The sequence below is a fragment of the Drosophila gunungcola genome, chromosome 3R (genome assembly GCF_025200985.1).
Source record: "Drosophila gunungcola strain Sukarami chromosome 3R, Dgunungcola_SK_2, whole genome shotgun sequence".
Lineage (NCBI taxonomy): Eukaryota > Metazoa > Arthropoda > Insecta > Diptera > Drosophilidae > Drosophila > Drosophila gunungcola.
The window spans coordinates 15,474,189-15,489,773 of NC_069139.1; the positions used below are offsets into that span (position 1 = coordinate 15,474,189).

The following is a 15,585-nucleotide window of genomic DNA, read 5'->3' on the forward strand; positions in this document are numbered from 1 at the left end:
ATTTGCACAATTGAATAAGATTTTTTAACTGACGTGTAATATATATTCAAACATGCACAAACGAAAAGGTAATTAAATAAATACAATTAAAATACGAGTACCACCCAGGCGACAAATAAGCAACGGTGAAATCATTAGCTGATAAAATCACAGTCAAAAAACCTTTAAGGTTCGACTAAACCGAGTATTAAGTTTCCTACAATATCGTTTCAGTCCACTGATTTTAATCTGACCCGGAATTCGTTGTATTTATTTATCAATTTTCTTCGGTTACCAAGTGCAGCCTACTGGGACGCGATGGCCAGCATTACCTTATATGTACCTGAAATTATTATTTTTTAATTAGGCAGCAACAAATTGCTTCATGCATTTGTGTGAGCCGTCCAGAGGTCACTGCGATTAACCAACCGACTCCAAATGAAGTCCAACTCAACGCCAAAGCTTCTCTAAGGCTGCAACGATTAATCAAATACGGTGAGACCTGGAAATGTTGTCTGCTTAATTTTTGTAAAAAAAAACTTTTAACTTTAATGTTTTAAGGTTTAATTTTATTAAGTGAAATTTTACTAAAAGTGCTCAACAATTAGAACAAATTCTTAAGTGACACTTACTTACTTCTTTTATTCATTTCTTCATTATTTTAAACAATTTGGCTTAATTAACGTGTTTAATTTAAACTACCACATAATAGTTGTTTGCTAAAAGCAATCTCAACGATATTTGTCATAGCCAGGCTGCACTGTAGCCGTCTGGGGCCACCCGAAATGACTCAACTGTCGAGCAAATGTCGCGTGCTGCCCGCGTGTGCGAGTGAGCGGGAGGGGCGAGTTCTGCCCTCCCTTTCGCACCTGCAGCAGACATTCTCCTTTGGGCCGCTCGCTAACAAGTGGCCTCCGGTACTCGTGAAGCCGCATTTTCAGCGCGAGTTCAGTTTTTGATTCAGTTTCAAGCGGTTCAGAGTTGCTTAGTCCAGCGCAATTGCTTAAAACGCTCTTTTAATTTCTATTATTAACAGCTTTGAATAATTTAGGCGAATTACGGTGTGGACAGCCATTGGTCTATACAAATTTTCGCGTGTGAAAAGTTTTCGTTGTTTGCGGCATCTGACATCTGTTTCAGTGTTTGTTCGTTTTAAATTTTAATAAACTACCTTTTCAGTGGAGCTTATTAAACGAAATTTTAAAACAAAAATGGGTAATTCCAGTTCCATTTGCGCCGATCGCAGTGCCATAAGGAATTTCGATGAAAATGGGTAAGAAAAGGAGTAAACAGTGCACTAACTTAAACTGAGTAAAAGGCAATCGCAAAATAAAAGAAGATTGAAGAAACGCGAGAGTTGGCCAAAAAGTTTGTGAATAAGATACATTTATGTATTCTGCTTAAACAAAACAAAAATGTTTGAGCTTATTACAAAGCTTTTAAGAAATTTGATTTTATTTTTCAAATTTAATTTGATATCTTAATTTTTTGAATAATTTTAAATTAGACCCTAAAAATGTACAATAAATTGTTCTTAATTTTGCATTATTTTGTTGGTTCTTTATTGAAATTCATTCTAACTTATAGATTAACCCTGCAATTACCTGGCTTTTCTAGTGCAAACCCAAAGAAAACAACCGCCTACGTGCACGCCCACTTCATAAATCTATTTTCTTTGGGCGTCATTAGTGTTTAATGATGCGGTTTACTAGCGTTTTATCAGCGATTTACGAGAGACTCATCGGCGTACCGATAAAAAATACTCCTGGCACACGCCATTCCGCCCATCGATATAAAATCTGTACCCCACATCTGTAATTAACGATTTTCGAATTAAGCACAAAAAACAACAGCGACAGGTGTGTTTTGCTCACGAAAATCCACGTCTCAAAAAGACAGAACTCGGTAAAAATGTTAGCTGAGGTAAATTGTTAATATTTATGAAGGTTACTGTACACACATGTGCGTGAAATATTCCAATTAATTCGCCTGCCGTGTTGTACTTTCAATTTTTGGTAGGTATTAATTGAACAGAGCTGAAATCAAAGCTAAAGCTGTACTGACCCACCGGGCGTATGAGTGACTCAAGTGCCAGTGAGGCGCGGTTTCAACAAATTCGGGACACTTAAGGTTAAGGTTAAGGCTTTAATTCAGGACGGTTTATAATTAGATTTCGGCCTTGGGCCGTCTTCTTAAATTATTAATACCAATTTTTATAAAAAAGACTGAGATGAAACTGTTGGTAATAAGAGAAAAATAGTCAAACTTCTCTAAATTAAAAAACGCAAAGTTTGAAACTTGCCTGTATAAAATAAGTCGCACATTTCGAACTAAATTTTGGAAATGCGGAATATAACTAAAATTGTTGTTGACTACAAATTATAATATATATTTTTCCTTTTTGAATAGCGAATTGAAGATTATCTGGACCCAAACAGTGTAGTGAAATGGTGTATATTAAATAAATGGTTTTTGAAATGATCACGAAATGCAATTTGCATTCATTTTTTTATTGTAATTGTAATTCGACCTCTGTTGTTCTTTTGGAACATTTTCGCATGTTTTTCACGCCGCAGAAAACTGTTTCCTAGGTTTCAGACAGATGATTAGACTGGTAATTATTGTTGTTATTATTCGTTAAAGGTTTGTACAATTATTAGCGTATGTATAGATAAGTGTTTGTACCGCCCTTATCAGTCAGCTGATTCCCCCTGCCTACGAATATAACCGATCCAACTAATCAGAGAGAGAAAGAGCGCGGAAAAACAAAACACAAATCGCAAAAATGTAAATGTAAAAGAGAAAAGAGAAGCGGCGACAAAACAAATCAAATATTGCGGCTCAGTTTAGCACCAAAGCTGCAGCAAACCAGACAAAAAGAAAATCTACAGCGAAATAACTGCTGGGAGAATTAATATCAGAAGCTTACATAGGACAGAAGCCATGTACTCGATCCTCCAACGCTTTTCCGGAATCAGAAATACCTTTGGACGACTGTGAGTGATTAAGAAAAACAACCAAGGGTGTGATTTTAGATCGACGTTAATCGGTGTCACTTTGTCACCGCTTATCTTTTTTCAATCTTGAAGGCCTGTCTGTTAAATGCATCACCTCATCGGGTTCACTGGGGCTTAATAAAGTACCTGCATATGAACCATTATTACCGGAAAGCAAAATACGCTTACAGGTCCTGTTAATTTGACCTATTTCTTATTTCCCCTGAATTTTTGAGAAGAAATTAATTCTAAAGAAGATTTCCTAATGCAAATAAAAAAAACAGTTCATAAACTTAACATTTACTAAATTAAACAGTGTAAAAGAACGTGTATTGAAAAAAAGTTTTGACTGTCTTACGGTTTTTGAATTTTTCCATTTCTAAATTTACGTGCGAAGAAAATGTTTATTTTCTTGTCTATGGGCTTAGCATTTAAAATTATCTGGAAATATTTTTTTTTAGTTTTTGAGTAGTTGTTTAAATTCATAAAAGAATGGTAAGCCCATTTAAAAGTTAGTTCATTTATAAAATTGCCAAATTATTACTGAGGAGGCAAGCAATCTTGGATTTACACGAATGTTGTGGATAGTGGCTTGAGTAAAATCATTAATTGCCTTTGAAAGGGCATTTTCAATTCGTCGACAAAGTTGGCGATGCCGTTATTGTCACTCCCGCATTGACATTCATTCACACTCAATGCGCTCAGTGTTTCTTCTATAATTGAATTACGGAGCATTACAGAGAATATGTCTCGCATGCCGCCAACAAAATTCCGCTATTTTCTCCCATGCCACTCTCCCAATCTCTCACTTTTCATCCAACCAACACACCCACCCACTCACCCCCTGTTTTGTCTGCTCTCTATCTCTCCCTCAGCACGCCGGTATATCCCACCGCCAACAATTCCCAAAGTCCTTCCCATGGCCAAATAACGCCACTGCACACACACAGCCACGAGAAAGAGCGCTACAAGACCACGATTCCCGTTGGAAGCTCTCTGAGCACCAGTACTCAGTGCTCTCACTGCCGAACAGCTGATGTACGCTCCACTTCCACGAACAACAACATTAACAACAACAATGCACAGACACCACCACTCACGGAGAGCCAAATTTGTGGTTGTAGTAGTCGTGTGTGTAAAAATCATACGACTACAACAACAACGACACTCGAATACGAGCTTTCCAATTTCGCAAAACTAACGACACGAATCACAACCCAAAGTGCGGCAAAAGTAGCAACATCGAAAGATACGGATACGGATACGGATAGGGATACGGATCAGTGTGACATAGCCATTGCCAGCGATTTACCCAAGGGTCTGCCGTTATCCTCGCGACATCACTGGAACCAGCTGCAGAGCAGTTTGCACGCCCTTCACTACCAGCAACAGCAGCACCAGCAACACCGTTATTACAGTAGTAATACACGTCAAAATTTGGAAGACGACATGAGTAAATCAGTAAATCAGACAAATCTGGATAAATACGCCCAGCGCGATCGCCTGGGACTATGGGGCACTGGTGACAATGAAGTCATCGGCAGCATCTCCGGATTTGGACGACTTCACGACAAGCGCTACTCAAAGGTGAGTCTCTATATACTTTCTGTGCCCCTTCGGTTTTGTTTTTTCAAACGCCTCCCCTCGCCACGGGGCATAAAAATTAGTGGAAAAGTACCAGGCAAAGGTTTTAGGGTGGGTTCCCATTCGGGTTTTCTGGTTTCGGTACAGGGCAAGAATTTTACTACGCTCGGAGGCATTTGTTAGAAGCGCTATTAGAGGAAAATATTTAATGGTGAAACTTCCTTGCCTAGTTCTCAATGACTTCTTCATTTAAATAAACTACATTAACCTAAAATACTTGTTGAAACAAAGAAGCGGTTAAAACTTAAACAGAAAGTAAACTTGAAATGGTGTCTCTATTTTTAAAAATTTCTTAAATCTTGAATTTTTCCAAACCAATCAAATTTTCTATAAAGTTTTTAATAATTTAAACTAAAGTTTAAAATGTACCCAAAGAAAAAATTAACTTCGTGCTAAAAAATGTTTAGGGTTTGAAACATATTTTTATAAAATATGTATAATGAATTCATTTTTGTTAACAAAGACCTTGTAAAATACTCCTATTTGCTTAGTTTCACAATTAGATATTTTCGTAAAGCGTGAGAATTTTTTAAATTAGGGTGCTTAAATCTATCTGGCCCTTGCTCTTGGAAAATTCGTGTAGCTATTTTTAAGGCAACACGAAAATATAAAATTCCAATTCATAAATACATAAAAAACTATTAAGCGGAAACGTCAACTGACGAATTCAGAGCAAAAAAAAAAAAACTTTTTGGCAGTGGCTTCATTTTCAGCAAGTAGTGTGGGTGACCTTTAGATGTCATAGAGAGTGAATGAGACAAAAAATAGTACACGCGCCACTCTGGAAGACCAAAGCTCAATGTTTTTGTTTTATTTTTTTGGTCATTTTTATTTTTTATGACGGCTGTCAAAGGCCAAAAAATCGATAGCCAACTTTTATAATTGAGCCAATTAAATGACTGTCAAATTGTGGAATAATAGGGTATTTGGTGTTTATCACGAACCATTCGCGTCGAATTTGTATACAAATTTACCTCGGGTTGCAATTTCAAGTTCATTGCATGTGTATTTTTTTGTTTGCACTCGATTGTACGGTATATTCCCATAGAGACATGAATGAGCTAATGCACGAATTGTTGCAGAAAATGTTTGAGAGCAAAACAAAGAGAGAAGGCGCATGTGCTTTGAGTTGTTTTTTTTTTAAAGATACACAGTCGAACAAAGTATAAGAATATTTGGTTTGAGGAAATAACTAGAAATTATTTTATTGATTTACCGAGATAGTTGTACTTTTATCATGTTTATGAACAAAATTATTTCAAAATGGCTGAAAGCATCGAAATAATATTCAAATTGAAAATTTCAGACTGAAATAAATCCCTAAAATATAAATATAACAAACAATTTGACAAATATTTTTTCTCTGTGCAACACATTAACAAGCAAGCTAAAAGTCGGAAGAATTCCGTAATGCAAACAGAAGCTCTACTAAGTATAATGAAGGGGCACTCCAAAAAAATTCGAAATAACAATAATAATAAAGTTTTGTCGACCTACGTCAGACCACAATCGCACCAAAATTTGTTGGAAAATTAATAATTCACCCAGAAATTATCATGTCGTGCTTTCTTATCAAGAGGCTGCCATTTGTGTACTACAGTTTGTTATTACTTCTTACACGCTCCCAGAAAGTGACATTTGTTTATCTCGACCTTCTTCCCGAACAGCTGAGGTTTGTTTTGATTTTCCCATATTTCCTTATGGAAAGTTTATAAGTTCTTTTCGCATTAAAAACAAGACAAATAGAACCAATCACCGCAAAACCAAAACCAACCAGAAAAAACTGACCTACATTCAGTCAAAAATGTAACTTTGTTTCGAACCGCAAAAATAAAGAGCTGAATGACGATAATCCGGAACGTTTGCTATCAGTCGTATACATATGTATATATATATACATTCTGTATTTATCTCTGTGTTTGCCCACACTAAATACTGTTAGTGGATAGAAAATTATTTGCATTTATACGTTTTTGTTTGTCCCTTGTTATTTTGGCTCTTTCCCCCATTGTTTTGTTATTTATTGCTGGTCTGGGGAAATTAAAATTTAAACAAATTCAAGCGGTCAATGTGCTGAAAGAGCAGAGAGCTCGAAACTTGTTTAAATAGTTGGATAATTTCATTGTTTACCTTTACGTGACTTATAGGTATTGGTTGTTTATATTGGGCAAGCAATGATATACAGTACTTGTCAATGGGTGAGAATTGGGTAAATGCTTTAAATAAATGATACGAGGTGCCAATAGGTACCACTTATCGATTGAAGTTTACACAGAGAACAAATCTGATCCATTTCGAATGCAAAACGCATGTGTATGGTTTAGGCTTAAGCAATGAGAGTTTATTCCACTGTGACTCATTTTGTTTCTATGCACAATAGCGCACATTACGCATAACAATTTACTTCCGGCAAAACCCGTATGATTTTTTGAAGAAACTACCTTATTCAGTGGCGCAGTCATGCACCCTCATTTCGCTTCGCCTGACCCACAAAAGTCGTAAGGTTACAACCTGCTGCGAAACGAAAGAAAAAGCCTTTTCATCAGCTCACCTTTGCTGAGGAAACAATTTGCCTGAGATTGCCTGCCTTGTGTCTGTTTCGGCTGGCGCTGATTAAAGCGACGCTTTCGTCATCCGAATCGTATTCAAAGTTCAGAGACAGACTGCCATTGATAGCGGACTTAGTGATTAGCTATAGGTAAAATGATGATCACGATCATTATGATGATCAAATTGATCGCGCCAGACAGTGCAAAAAAAATCAGCTGAGCGCGAGCCAATTCGTGTGTTCGTTTTGGTTTTTTTTCTTTCTTTGCTGTTTCATACGAAATGTGTATGCGTAATCTTGGAGTTGCCCATTACGTATACGCATGTCTGGCTTCGGTACACAACTTCGGTTAAATTAATAGCCCCTTCGAGTTGTTATAAAAAAGCTACTTAAATATAATAATTTTAATATACCTTCTAGTTTTTTTTTTAATTTTGTTATATGTATAGTTAATTTTAAATTGATTTAATCCAGGAAACCCATTTCCATCAAGTGTATATCCAATTTTCTATAACCTCTGTCTGCTATTATTTGGAGCACAAGTGTTAAGTTTGTGGGGTTTTTATATTGTTAGGCAAACTCGACTGTTTGAAGCAGTTTACGGGGGAATGAATACAATTGTGGAACGGTGAATGGGTAACACTTGTTGCCAGGCGGCTTGCAAACACTTTCGCACGCTTATCGGCGGTCGTGCGTCGGTTTCAATGTCGACGGTGTCGTTCTCTCGATTTTGTCGTATTTCACCAGCCCACCGATGACGTAGCAGCACGATAACGTTTAATTTCGAGGTACTTGCGGCACTAAACTATTGTTTATGGGGATCACTTGAGTGTTGATTGTTCAAACAGCAGTTTCAGCACAAATTTAATTCAATCCAAACGAATTTGACACACGGTTTAAATGGTTATAAGCCTTTATTAGTTTAGACTTCACATGTTTATTTATTTTGGAGGCATCTTTTTTCGCCTCCTCGATATTCTTTTAAGAAAAATAACATATCTTTTAAATGAATGATTTATTACAAATCTCGAGAAATCAATAAAACATTTCTGCCTCCTATACTTTTAAAGTTTAATTTCTATTATCTCTCACCATGAATGAGCAAAAAAAAAAACTCTTGTCATTTAAATTAAACTAATTTGTGCTCAACTAGGGAATTTTCGTTTAAAGCTGACTCACTTATTTGATTTGATTTATTTGATTTATAATGTCATAATCATACTAATTAAATAACAAAAAGTTTAAGTTAAAACCCGAAAATAATAAAAATCTCGGCTATCTACATTCTTTTTACTGAAGTGCATGCACTATAATATTTTAATTTGACAAAATTAATATTTAAATAAAGCTTTAGCGTGTGCTTCTTTTTAATTTTAAATTTGCTTTATTAATATTACCATATTATAAGTAATAGACAAGCTGAATTCAATTTGACTGACAACACACGAGACTTATAAGGTATAATTTTGTATAATTACTTAATTTGAGAGAAAGCGTAATGAAAATTATGTATAAATTCAATATAATCTTGGGCTAAGTTAATACACCTTTAGGGCATTCGACAATTTACTAAATAATAATCCGGTGATGTGGAAAGCAAACCAAATATAAAAATCTTTATTGACTGCAAATTGGCAACCAGTTTATGATGAAGTATAGGTAGGTAGTATATATTCAAGGTTGCCAGTCGAAAGTCCCAGGAAGCTTGCAATAAACTCTGACTTTACCTAAAGCCTTTTTGTATGGTCACGATTTGAAAACAGCTGCTGAATTACTCAAACACAAGTAATTATTCCCTAATGTGCATATTAGCAGGTACATCCGTGATGTAAATACCACATAATCCAAAGTAAAGACCGTTTCAATGCCAACTTGCACGTATTTTTTATCTACATATGTGACCTAGTCAAAAGTTTGCGGTATCGCCCCCAACAAAATCTCGGCCTGTGATGTCCGTTTCGTAAATAACAACTGCCATTACGCAGCAAAAACTTTCAAAAACTAGTCGTAATTGTGCGTCTGAATTGAGGCCAGTGCTGAGTCACATCGCCTCAAATATTGTGTTTATATTAAACATCCCATTTTAAATCGAATGGCGGTGCTAGAACTTGACTTTGAACTTGAAACCCGGCTTGTGCCTGGGCGAGAGATCTATCTCATCGGATCTGTGAAGGTCGGGTGATCACAGCTTCTGTCTCGATGACCAGTTCCAGTCGGATTTCCTATATTATATAGGGTCGCGTGCCCGTGATTAAAAGTCCACGATAAGCAGAGGCAAACTTTTCCACCATCCCACCTTTGTTTGCTTGTTTTGTTTGAAAGGTTTTATAATCATTCCATGGGGCGATCAGGCCATTCATACTGAGTGCAAACATTTGTTAAATAGTTTTGTAGTTAAGCTTGAGAATGTTTCGGTTTTTAGAATAGTATTTTTCTGGGATTTCAAAAACAAAAATTTCTTAGACATCCAAAACAAATTACATAAATTAAAATTATTACATTTTCTCAATAAATATAAATGTTTTTTTTTAAGTTTCGATTTATTCTATGATGTTTGGTTTTTGTATTTTCTTATTACCAGGCCTTTAACAACTTATGTCTGTTAATATTTTCTAATACCCAAAGTTTTCAAAAGTGTCAAAAAGTGTTTTTCAAAAGTCCTTATCCCAAAGTATAGTTTTTCATTGCATAGATATCTAATTCCATATATGGACTAATTCTAGGGCCTGGCTTTCTCACACGAGGAGCGTCAGCAGTTGGGCATCCATGGCATGCTGCCCTATGTGGTTCGCGAGGTGTCGGAGCAGGTCCAGCACTGCCGAGTACTCCTGGACCGGCTGGACCAGGACCTCGACAAGTACATGTACCTGATCAACCTGTCCGAGAGGAATGAGCGCCTCTTCTACAATGTGCTCAGCTCGGACATCGGCTACATGATGCCCCTGGTGTACACGCCCACCGTGGGACTGGCCTGCCAGCGGTACAGCCTGATCTTCCAGAGCGCCAAGGGCATGTTCATCTCGATCAAGGACAAGGGCCACATCTACGATGTGCTGAAGAACTGGCCGGAGACGGATGTCCGGGCGATTGTGGTGACGGACGGCGAGCGCATTCTGGGACTGGGAGATCTGGGCGCCAATGGCATGGGCATACCCGTGGGCAAACTTTCCCTGTACACGGCCTTGGCGGGCATTAAGCCGTCGCAGTGCCTGCCCATCACCTTGGACGTGGGCACCAACACCGACTCCATTCTCGAGGATCCCCTGTACATTGGTCTGCGCGAGCACAGAGCCACCGGAGCTCTGTACGATGAGTTCGTCGATGAGTTCATGCACGCCTGCGTCCGCCGCTTTGGCCAGAACTGCCTGATCCAGTTCGAGGACTTTGCCAATGCCAATGCCTTCAGGCTGCTGTCCAAGTACCGCGATTCGTTCTGCACCTTCAACGACGACATCCAGGGAACCGCTTCGGTGGCCGTGGCTGGACTGCTGGCCTCGCTGAAGATCAAGAGGACCCAGCTGCGGGACAATGTCCTGCTGTTCTTGGGCGCCGGCGAGGCGGCCCTTGGCATTGCCAATCTCTGTCTGATGGCCATGAAGGCGGAGGGTCTCTCCGAGGAGGAGGCCAAGGCGCGCATCTGGATGGTGGACAGGTAATTATAGCTAGTACCGAAATTGAGAAGCTAGATTCTTATCAATGGGTTCTTTAAGCCGTGGTGTGATCACCCGCGATCGCCCGAAGGGTGGACTCACCGAGCACAAGCTGCACTTCGCCCAGCTGCACGAGCCCATCGATACCTTGCTGGAGGCGGTGCGCAAGGTGCGTCCCAATGTCCTGATCGGAGCTGCTGCCCAGGGCGGAGCCTTCAACCAGGAGATCCTCGAGCTGATGGCAGACATCAACGAGACGCCGATCATCTTTGCCCTGTCCAATCCGACCAGCAAGGCGGAGTGCACCGCCGAAGAGGCATACAAGCACACCAAGGGTCGCTGCATATTTGCCAGTGGATCGCCCTTCCCCCCGGTGACGTACAACAACAAGAAGTTCTATCCCGGCCAGGGCAACAACTCGTATATTTTCCCTGGAGTCGCACTGGGTGTCCTGTGCGCCGGCATGCTGACCATTCCCGAGGCGGTCTTCTTGGTCGCTGCAGAGCGACTGGCGGAGCTGGTCTCCAAGGATGACCTAAGCCGGGGCAGCCTGTATCCACCACTCAACTCCATTGTCAGCTGCTCGGTGGCCATCGCCGAGAGGGTCGTGGAGTATGCGTATAAGAATGGATTGGCCACCGTACGCCCGGAGCCGGCCAACAAGATGGCCTTCATCAAGGCCCAGATGTACGATCTGGACTATCCGCGCTCGGTGCCCGCCACCTACAAGATGTAGATCCATTCCGCCCACGCCCAGGAACCAAAGGAATGGCCTTTGGTGGCAGATACTTTCGGCACGGGCGGCGAGCAGTAACCATGTTATTTATTTTATAATGTCGCACATCTGTCGTCTAGCATATATCAAAATTTGTATCGCGCCCAGCCAACCACTATCCCCACCAGCCACTATCCCCTGATCGCAGCCCGATATAATATTATAAAACAATGAAGAAAATGGAATGTCATCAACCAGCGGCGAACAATTTTGTATGATGTTGACTCTATGTAAATGGGATATTGATCTATAGATATGTAAACAAATTGTATGTAATCTTGAACAACACAAACTACTCTAAGAATCTACAAATAAAAAATTATTAAAACAGTACCCCGACTGTTGGCTTACAAATTTCAAACTAGATATTCCCCCACAAAACAAATGCATCTGCTTAATGGGGTCGGAAACGCTTCCTTCTCCTTCCTGCCAGTGTAGCCCTTAGATGCCCAGGGTGCATCACCAGAACTGTCCTCAATCATAGAGCCGGAATTCATGGCCCTGTTCAAAGTTCGAAATTCAAAGTGGTCGACTTTGTAACGGCAATGTTGAATCGTCGATTCCCAACGCTTTTATTGAATTTTTAACGAAACAAAAATACTGTATCTTTTTGTTTTAAAAATTTTTAGTCTGTATTTAAGGTTACAAAGTGCGTTTAGTGTTATTCGCGTTAATTTTCTATAAATATTTAAGTTGTTTTTGCAGATTATGTAAAATTAAAAGAAAAAACAAATACTGATTTCGGTATCAAATGCAGAAGCAAGAGCGCTTAACTCAAAAAACCAAAATTTGAAGTTCGCACATTTGAATAATTTGCGGATTATCCATATCAATTAATTTGAGATGTGCGAAACTTAACATAAATGTTAGGAAATGTTGGCAGCGCAGCGGCAGAGGAAAAGCAGAGTAGAGCTGGAAAAACATTGATGTTTCCCGCCAAACATCGATGAAACCGATGTTTTGAAAACATCGATGACATCCAAACATCGATAGGGCCGATACTTTGAACAATCGATGTTGGCATCGAAGTTTCTCCACCTCTAGAAGAAGAAAGTAAAGAAGGAGAAGGAGAAGAATGAGAAACAGAACAAAAACAAAAACGCTTAAACTACAAAAGTGAAATATGCAAGAGCTCCAGGTGCGTGATGAGGAATACCTGTTTATTAACGTATAATGCATTTAAATTCCATTGCAGCAACGTTTTGGGCGACGCCAACTGGCGGATGACCTGAAGCAGAAACAGGTGAGTGCCGTGTCGAAAAAGCGTGTCTATAAATAAGAACTCATTAACTAACGGACAATGCATAACGATTAACAAACCAGGTAATACAGGATCGGCTGCTGCAGAAGATCCTGTACTCCAAGCGCCTGCTTGTGGATCATGTGGAGGCACTGGAGCAATGTGTTCAGGAGCTGCAGGCTTCTTCGCACCCCTGCCGGCAAGTACTGACCACGAGGAATGCCTGCCTGATATTGGGGGGCACTCTGCTGGAGCACCTGATAACCCCCAAAAGCATTCGCTATACGATGGTTCCATCCATCCTCATTACCGGCACCTTTGCTACCCTGTGCGCCGTTAAAAGCGTCTTTGTCTGCCGCAACAAAATGGTGGAGCGCAAGCTGGAGCAACTAGTCAAAACCATCGATGAATTTGGTAACTGCATTCGTCGAAATATGACATACTTTCAGGAGATTATCATCATGAAGCAGGCCGAACTGATAGAGTAACTAAAGTTGACTATTGATTGCAGTATATGTCGTTAAACACAATCTTCTACAGATCCCGTCAGATTGAACGTGCTTGGGATTGCATAACGTCTGCCAAAGAGGTAACCGAGATCCTGTATGATGCGACCCGCAAACTGGAGACGGACTATCCCCTGCCAGCAAAATATGGAGCCTACTATGCGGCCATGGAGGAGCTGCGAGAGTGCGAGTACTTCAAGAACAATGTCACGGACTACAGTCCCAAGCACATAAAGGTACTTACCAAATTATAGTCTTCCAAATCTAAAAAAAAGTCAAAAGTCGATTCCTTTTATTTTTTAGTTCCTTTTTTGAGTTTGGGTTTAACTAAGTTTAATACTCCGTATAGAAAAGAAGTTTAGATTTAGACACAGACGGATGAGCTTAAAGTAATTTGTTTCTTCAAAGAACTTGAACTTTGTAACACTTCGTATCGGCATTTATAACTGACCCTTTATCTTTGGACTGAAAGTTTTAAACATTTATACTATCTTATTGCTTCTTATCATAGAATTTGTTGATAAATAAAAAATAATACCCCATACAACATTTATCCAATGAACTTAACTTTTCATAGGATTTTCACAATATCTTCGCCTATGTGCAGTCACAATACCTGCTCCGGCTGGCCCTCACCATCACCACTCGCCCGTCGCTCTCCCAGCTGAGCGATGATCTCGTGAAGATTGACTGCCTGGTGCGGCAGCTGGTGCAGGAGGAGGAGCAGCACTTCAGCAATCTGGCGTTGGCCATGCAGAACAGGAAGCAGTTGGAACTGGCCGAGCTGAACGCCACCAAAACGGAGCAGCAGCGGAGTGGACCCATCGCTGTGCTGCAGCACTCCTCGCTGAAACTGAGCGCCTGCATGGTGGCCGTAGCCGGAGAATGCCAAGCTCTGGACGTGACCCTTCAGCAGCTGACGGCCACGGAGGCGGCAAACAGGAACAACTCCAAGGAGCTGGTGGCAGTGGCCAATAATATGCATGGCATCGAGAATGCTTTGGCCGTCTGTTGTGATGATTTTCAGCGATTGATGCTCGTGTACAACAAGTTTCTGCACAGCCAGCTGGACCTGGAGGGGGAGTCACCGAAACCCAAGCAGGATCTGGATAATGAGTTTCCCGAGAGCATTCTGAGGGTTGAGTTCTCACAGAATGTGGATGCACCGCAGCAGAAGGATGACTTCTATGCCTATATGTATGACGAAAACGAGGAGCATCAGTTTGAAGCAGAGCAGCATGCTCCATTTCCCTCACCGGAAAAGGAATTGCTTAACTTCGAGAAGCGCATTACCAAGGGCAAGTTTAAGCCTGTCCTCAAGCAGCTCAAGGATCGCATCGATCCCATTCGGCAGGTGATGCTGGAGAAGGAGCGGGAGGTCCTGGCCTCCAAGGGCATAAATGTAGATGAGCTCTTTGGCAAAATTGAAAATATTGAGCAGCAGCAGGAGGACAATCGACTTGCGGATGCCAAGCACTCCCCCAACGATTCCTCCTCCAACTCGGATTCGGATTTGGATTCTGACGATGAGGAGGCCTTCAGGCAGCGCAGCAAACAGCACAAGGAGCGTGACAACTTTGCCGAAATGCGCCAATTTCTGGCCCAGAAGCAGGCCATAAATCTGTTTAAGTTACCGCCACCACCTGTGGCCGCCGCTGAAGAAGAGCTGCTCGAAAGTGAATGCTAGAAGGATTGGCTTCTCTTTTCGTTGGTCACGTTGACCGGCTATCTCCTTTGCTCTGTGTATTATCTGTTTAAGCTTTTTTCATTTATCCAACCAACTGGGGAGATAACCTGCTCGCCAAGCGACGCCCCTTCACGCTGAAATCATGTTACGCCTTTCGGTTGTTCCCCTGTTTATGTTTCCTAGCCATTTAGGACTCGGTAAAGTTGCAAGCAAAAAGATAAAGGTTTTATGTAGACAAAGTCAGAATTTTCACGTGTGACACTGGGTTGTGAAAATTTAAAGGAATGGCCCTTATAATATTATATATGTTTTGAAATCTATTCAAATATGGATTTAGCTATTTTTTCCCCTTTTTTAAGGCCCTACATAACATAAGGGCAATGTCTTTAATAAAAAAACAACATAACGATATGAATATTATCACTAAAATTTAAATAGAACTGCTTTTTAATATGTAAATGAAGTTGTCATATATCCATAGTTTTTATTTTTGTCACATTTATATTTATACTTCCAGCCATTTTGAAGACTTCATAAAGTTGCAAGCGGAGAAATAAAGG

At 40.2% G+C, this 15,585-nt stretch overlaps 2 protein-coding genes across 3 annotated transcripts; both read left to right on the forward strand.

Moving 5' to 3' along the window:
• Positions 1–944: 944 nt before the first annotated feature.
• Positions 945–11,925, forward strand: LOC128252416 (NADP-dependent malic enzyme). Of its 2 annotated transcripts, none has more exons than XM_052980105.1 (4): positions 945–1,252; positions 3,851–4,562; positions 9,891–10,819; positions 10,878–11,925. In XM_052980105.1, the coding sequence occupies exons 1-4, from the start codon at positions 1,191–1,193 to the stop codon at positions 11,551–11,553; spliced, it is 2,379 nt and encodes a 792-aa protein (XP_052836065.1). In that variant the 5' UTR covers positions 945–1,190; the 3' UTR covers positions 11,554–11,925. The 2 variants fall into 2 exon arrangements, with proteins under 2 accessions (XP_052836065.1, XP_052836066.1); XM_052980106.1 differs by lacking the exon at positions 945–1,252 and adding an exon at positions 2,825–2,975.
• A 683-nt stretch (positions 11,926–12,608) lies between these two features.
• On the forward strand, positions 12,609–15,165 carry LOC128252417 (uncharacterized). The gene is made up of 5 exons (XM_052980107.1): positions 12,609–12,730; positions 12,788–12,835; positions 12,916–13,316; positions 13,373–13,574; positions 13,916–15,165. The coding sequence occupies exons 1-5, from the start codon at positions 12,716–12,718 to the stop codon at positions 15,023–15,025; spliced, it is 1,776 nt and encodes a 591-aa protein (XP_052836067.1). The 5' UTR covers positions 12,609–12,715; the 3' UTR covers positions 15,026–15,165.
• Positions 15,166–15,585: the final 420 nt, after the last annotated feature.

Coding starts and splice junctions, on each gene's coding strand:
- LOC128252417 (XM_052980107.1), top strand. Junction 12,836..12,915: donor ATGACCTGAAGCAGAAACAG/GTGAGTGCCGTG, acceptor TTAACAAACCAG/GTAATACAGGATCGGCTGCT. Junction 13,317..13,372: donor AAGCAGGCCGAACTGATAGA/GTAACTAAAGTT, acceptor AATCTTCTACAG/ATCCCGTCAGATTGAACGTG.
- LOC128252416 (XM_052980105.1), top strand. CDS start 1,191: ATGGGTAATTCCAGTTCCATTTGCGCCGATCGCAGTGCCATAAGGAAT. Junction 4,563..9,890: donor ACGACAAGCGCTACTCAAAG/GTGAGTCTCTAT, acceptor GACTAATTCTAG/GGCCTGGCTTTCTCACACGA. Junction 10,820..10,877: donor CGCATCTGGATGGTGGACAG/GTAATTATAGCT, acceptor GGGTTCTTTAAG/CCGTGGTGTGATCACCCGCG.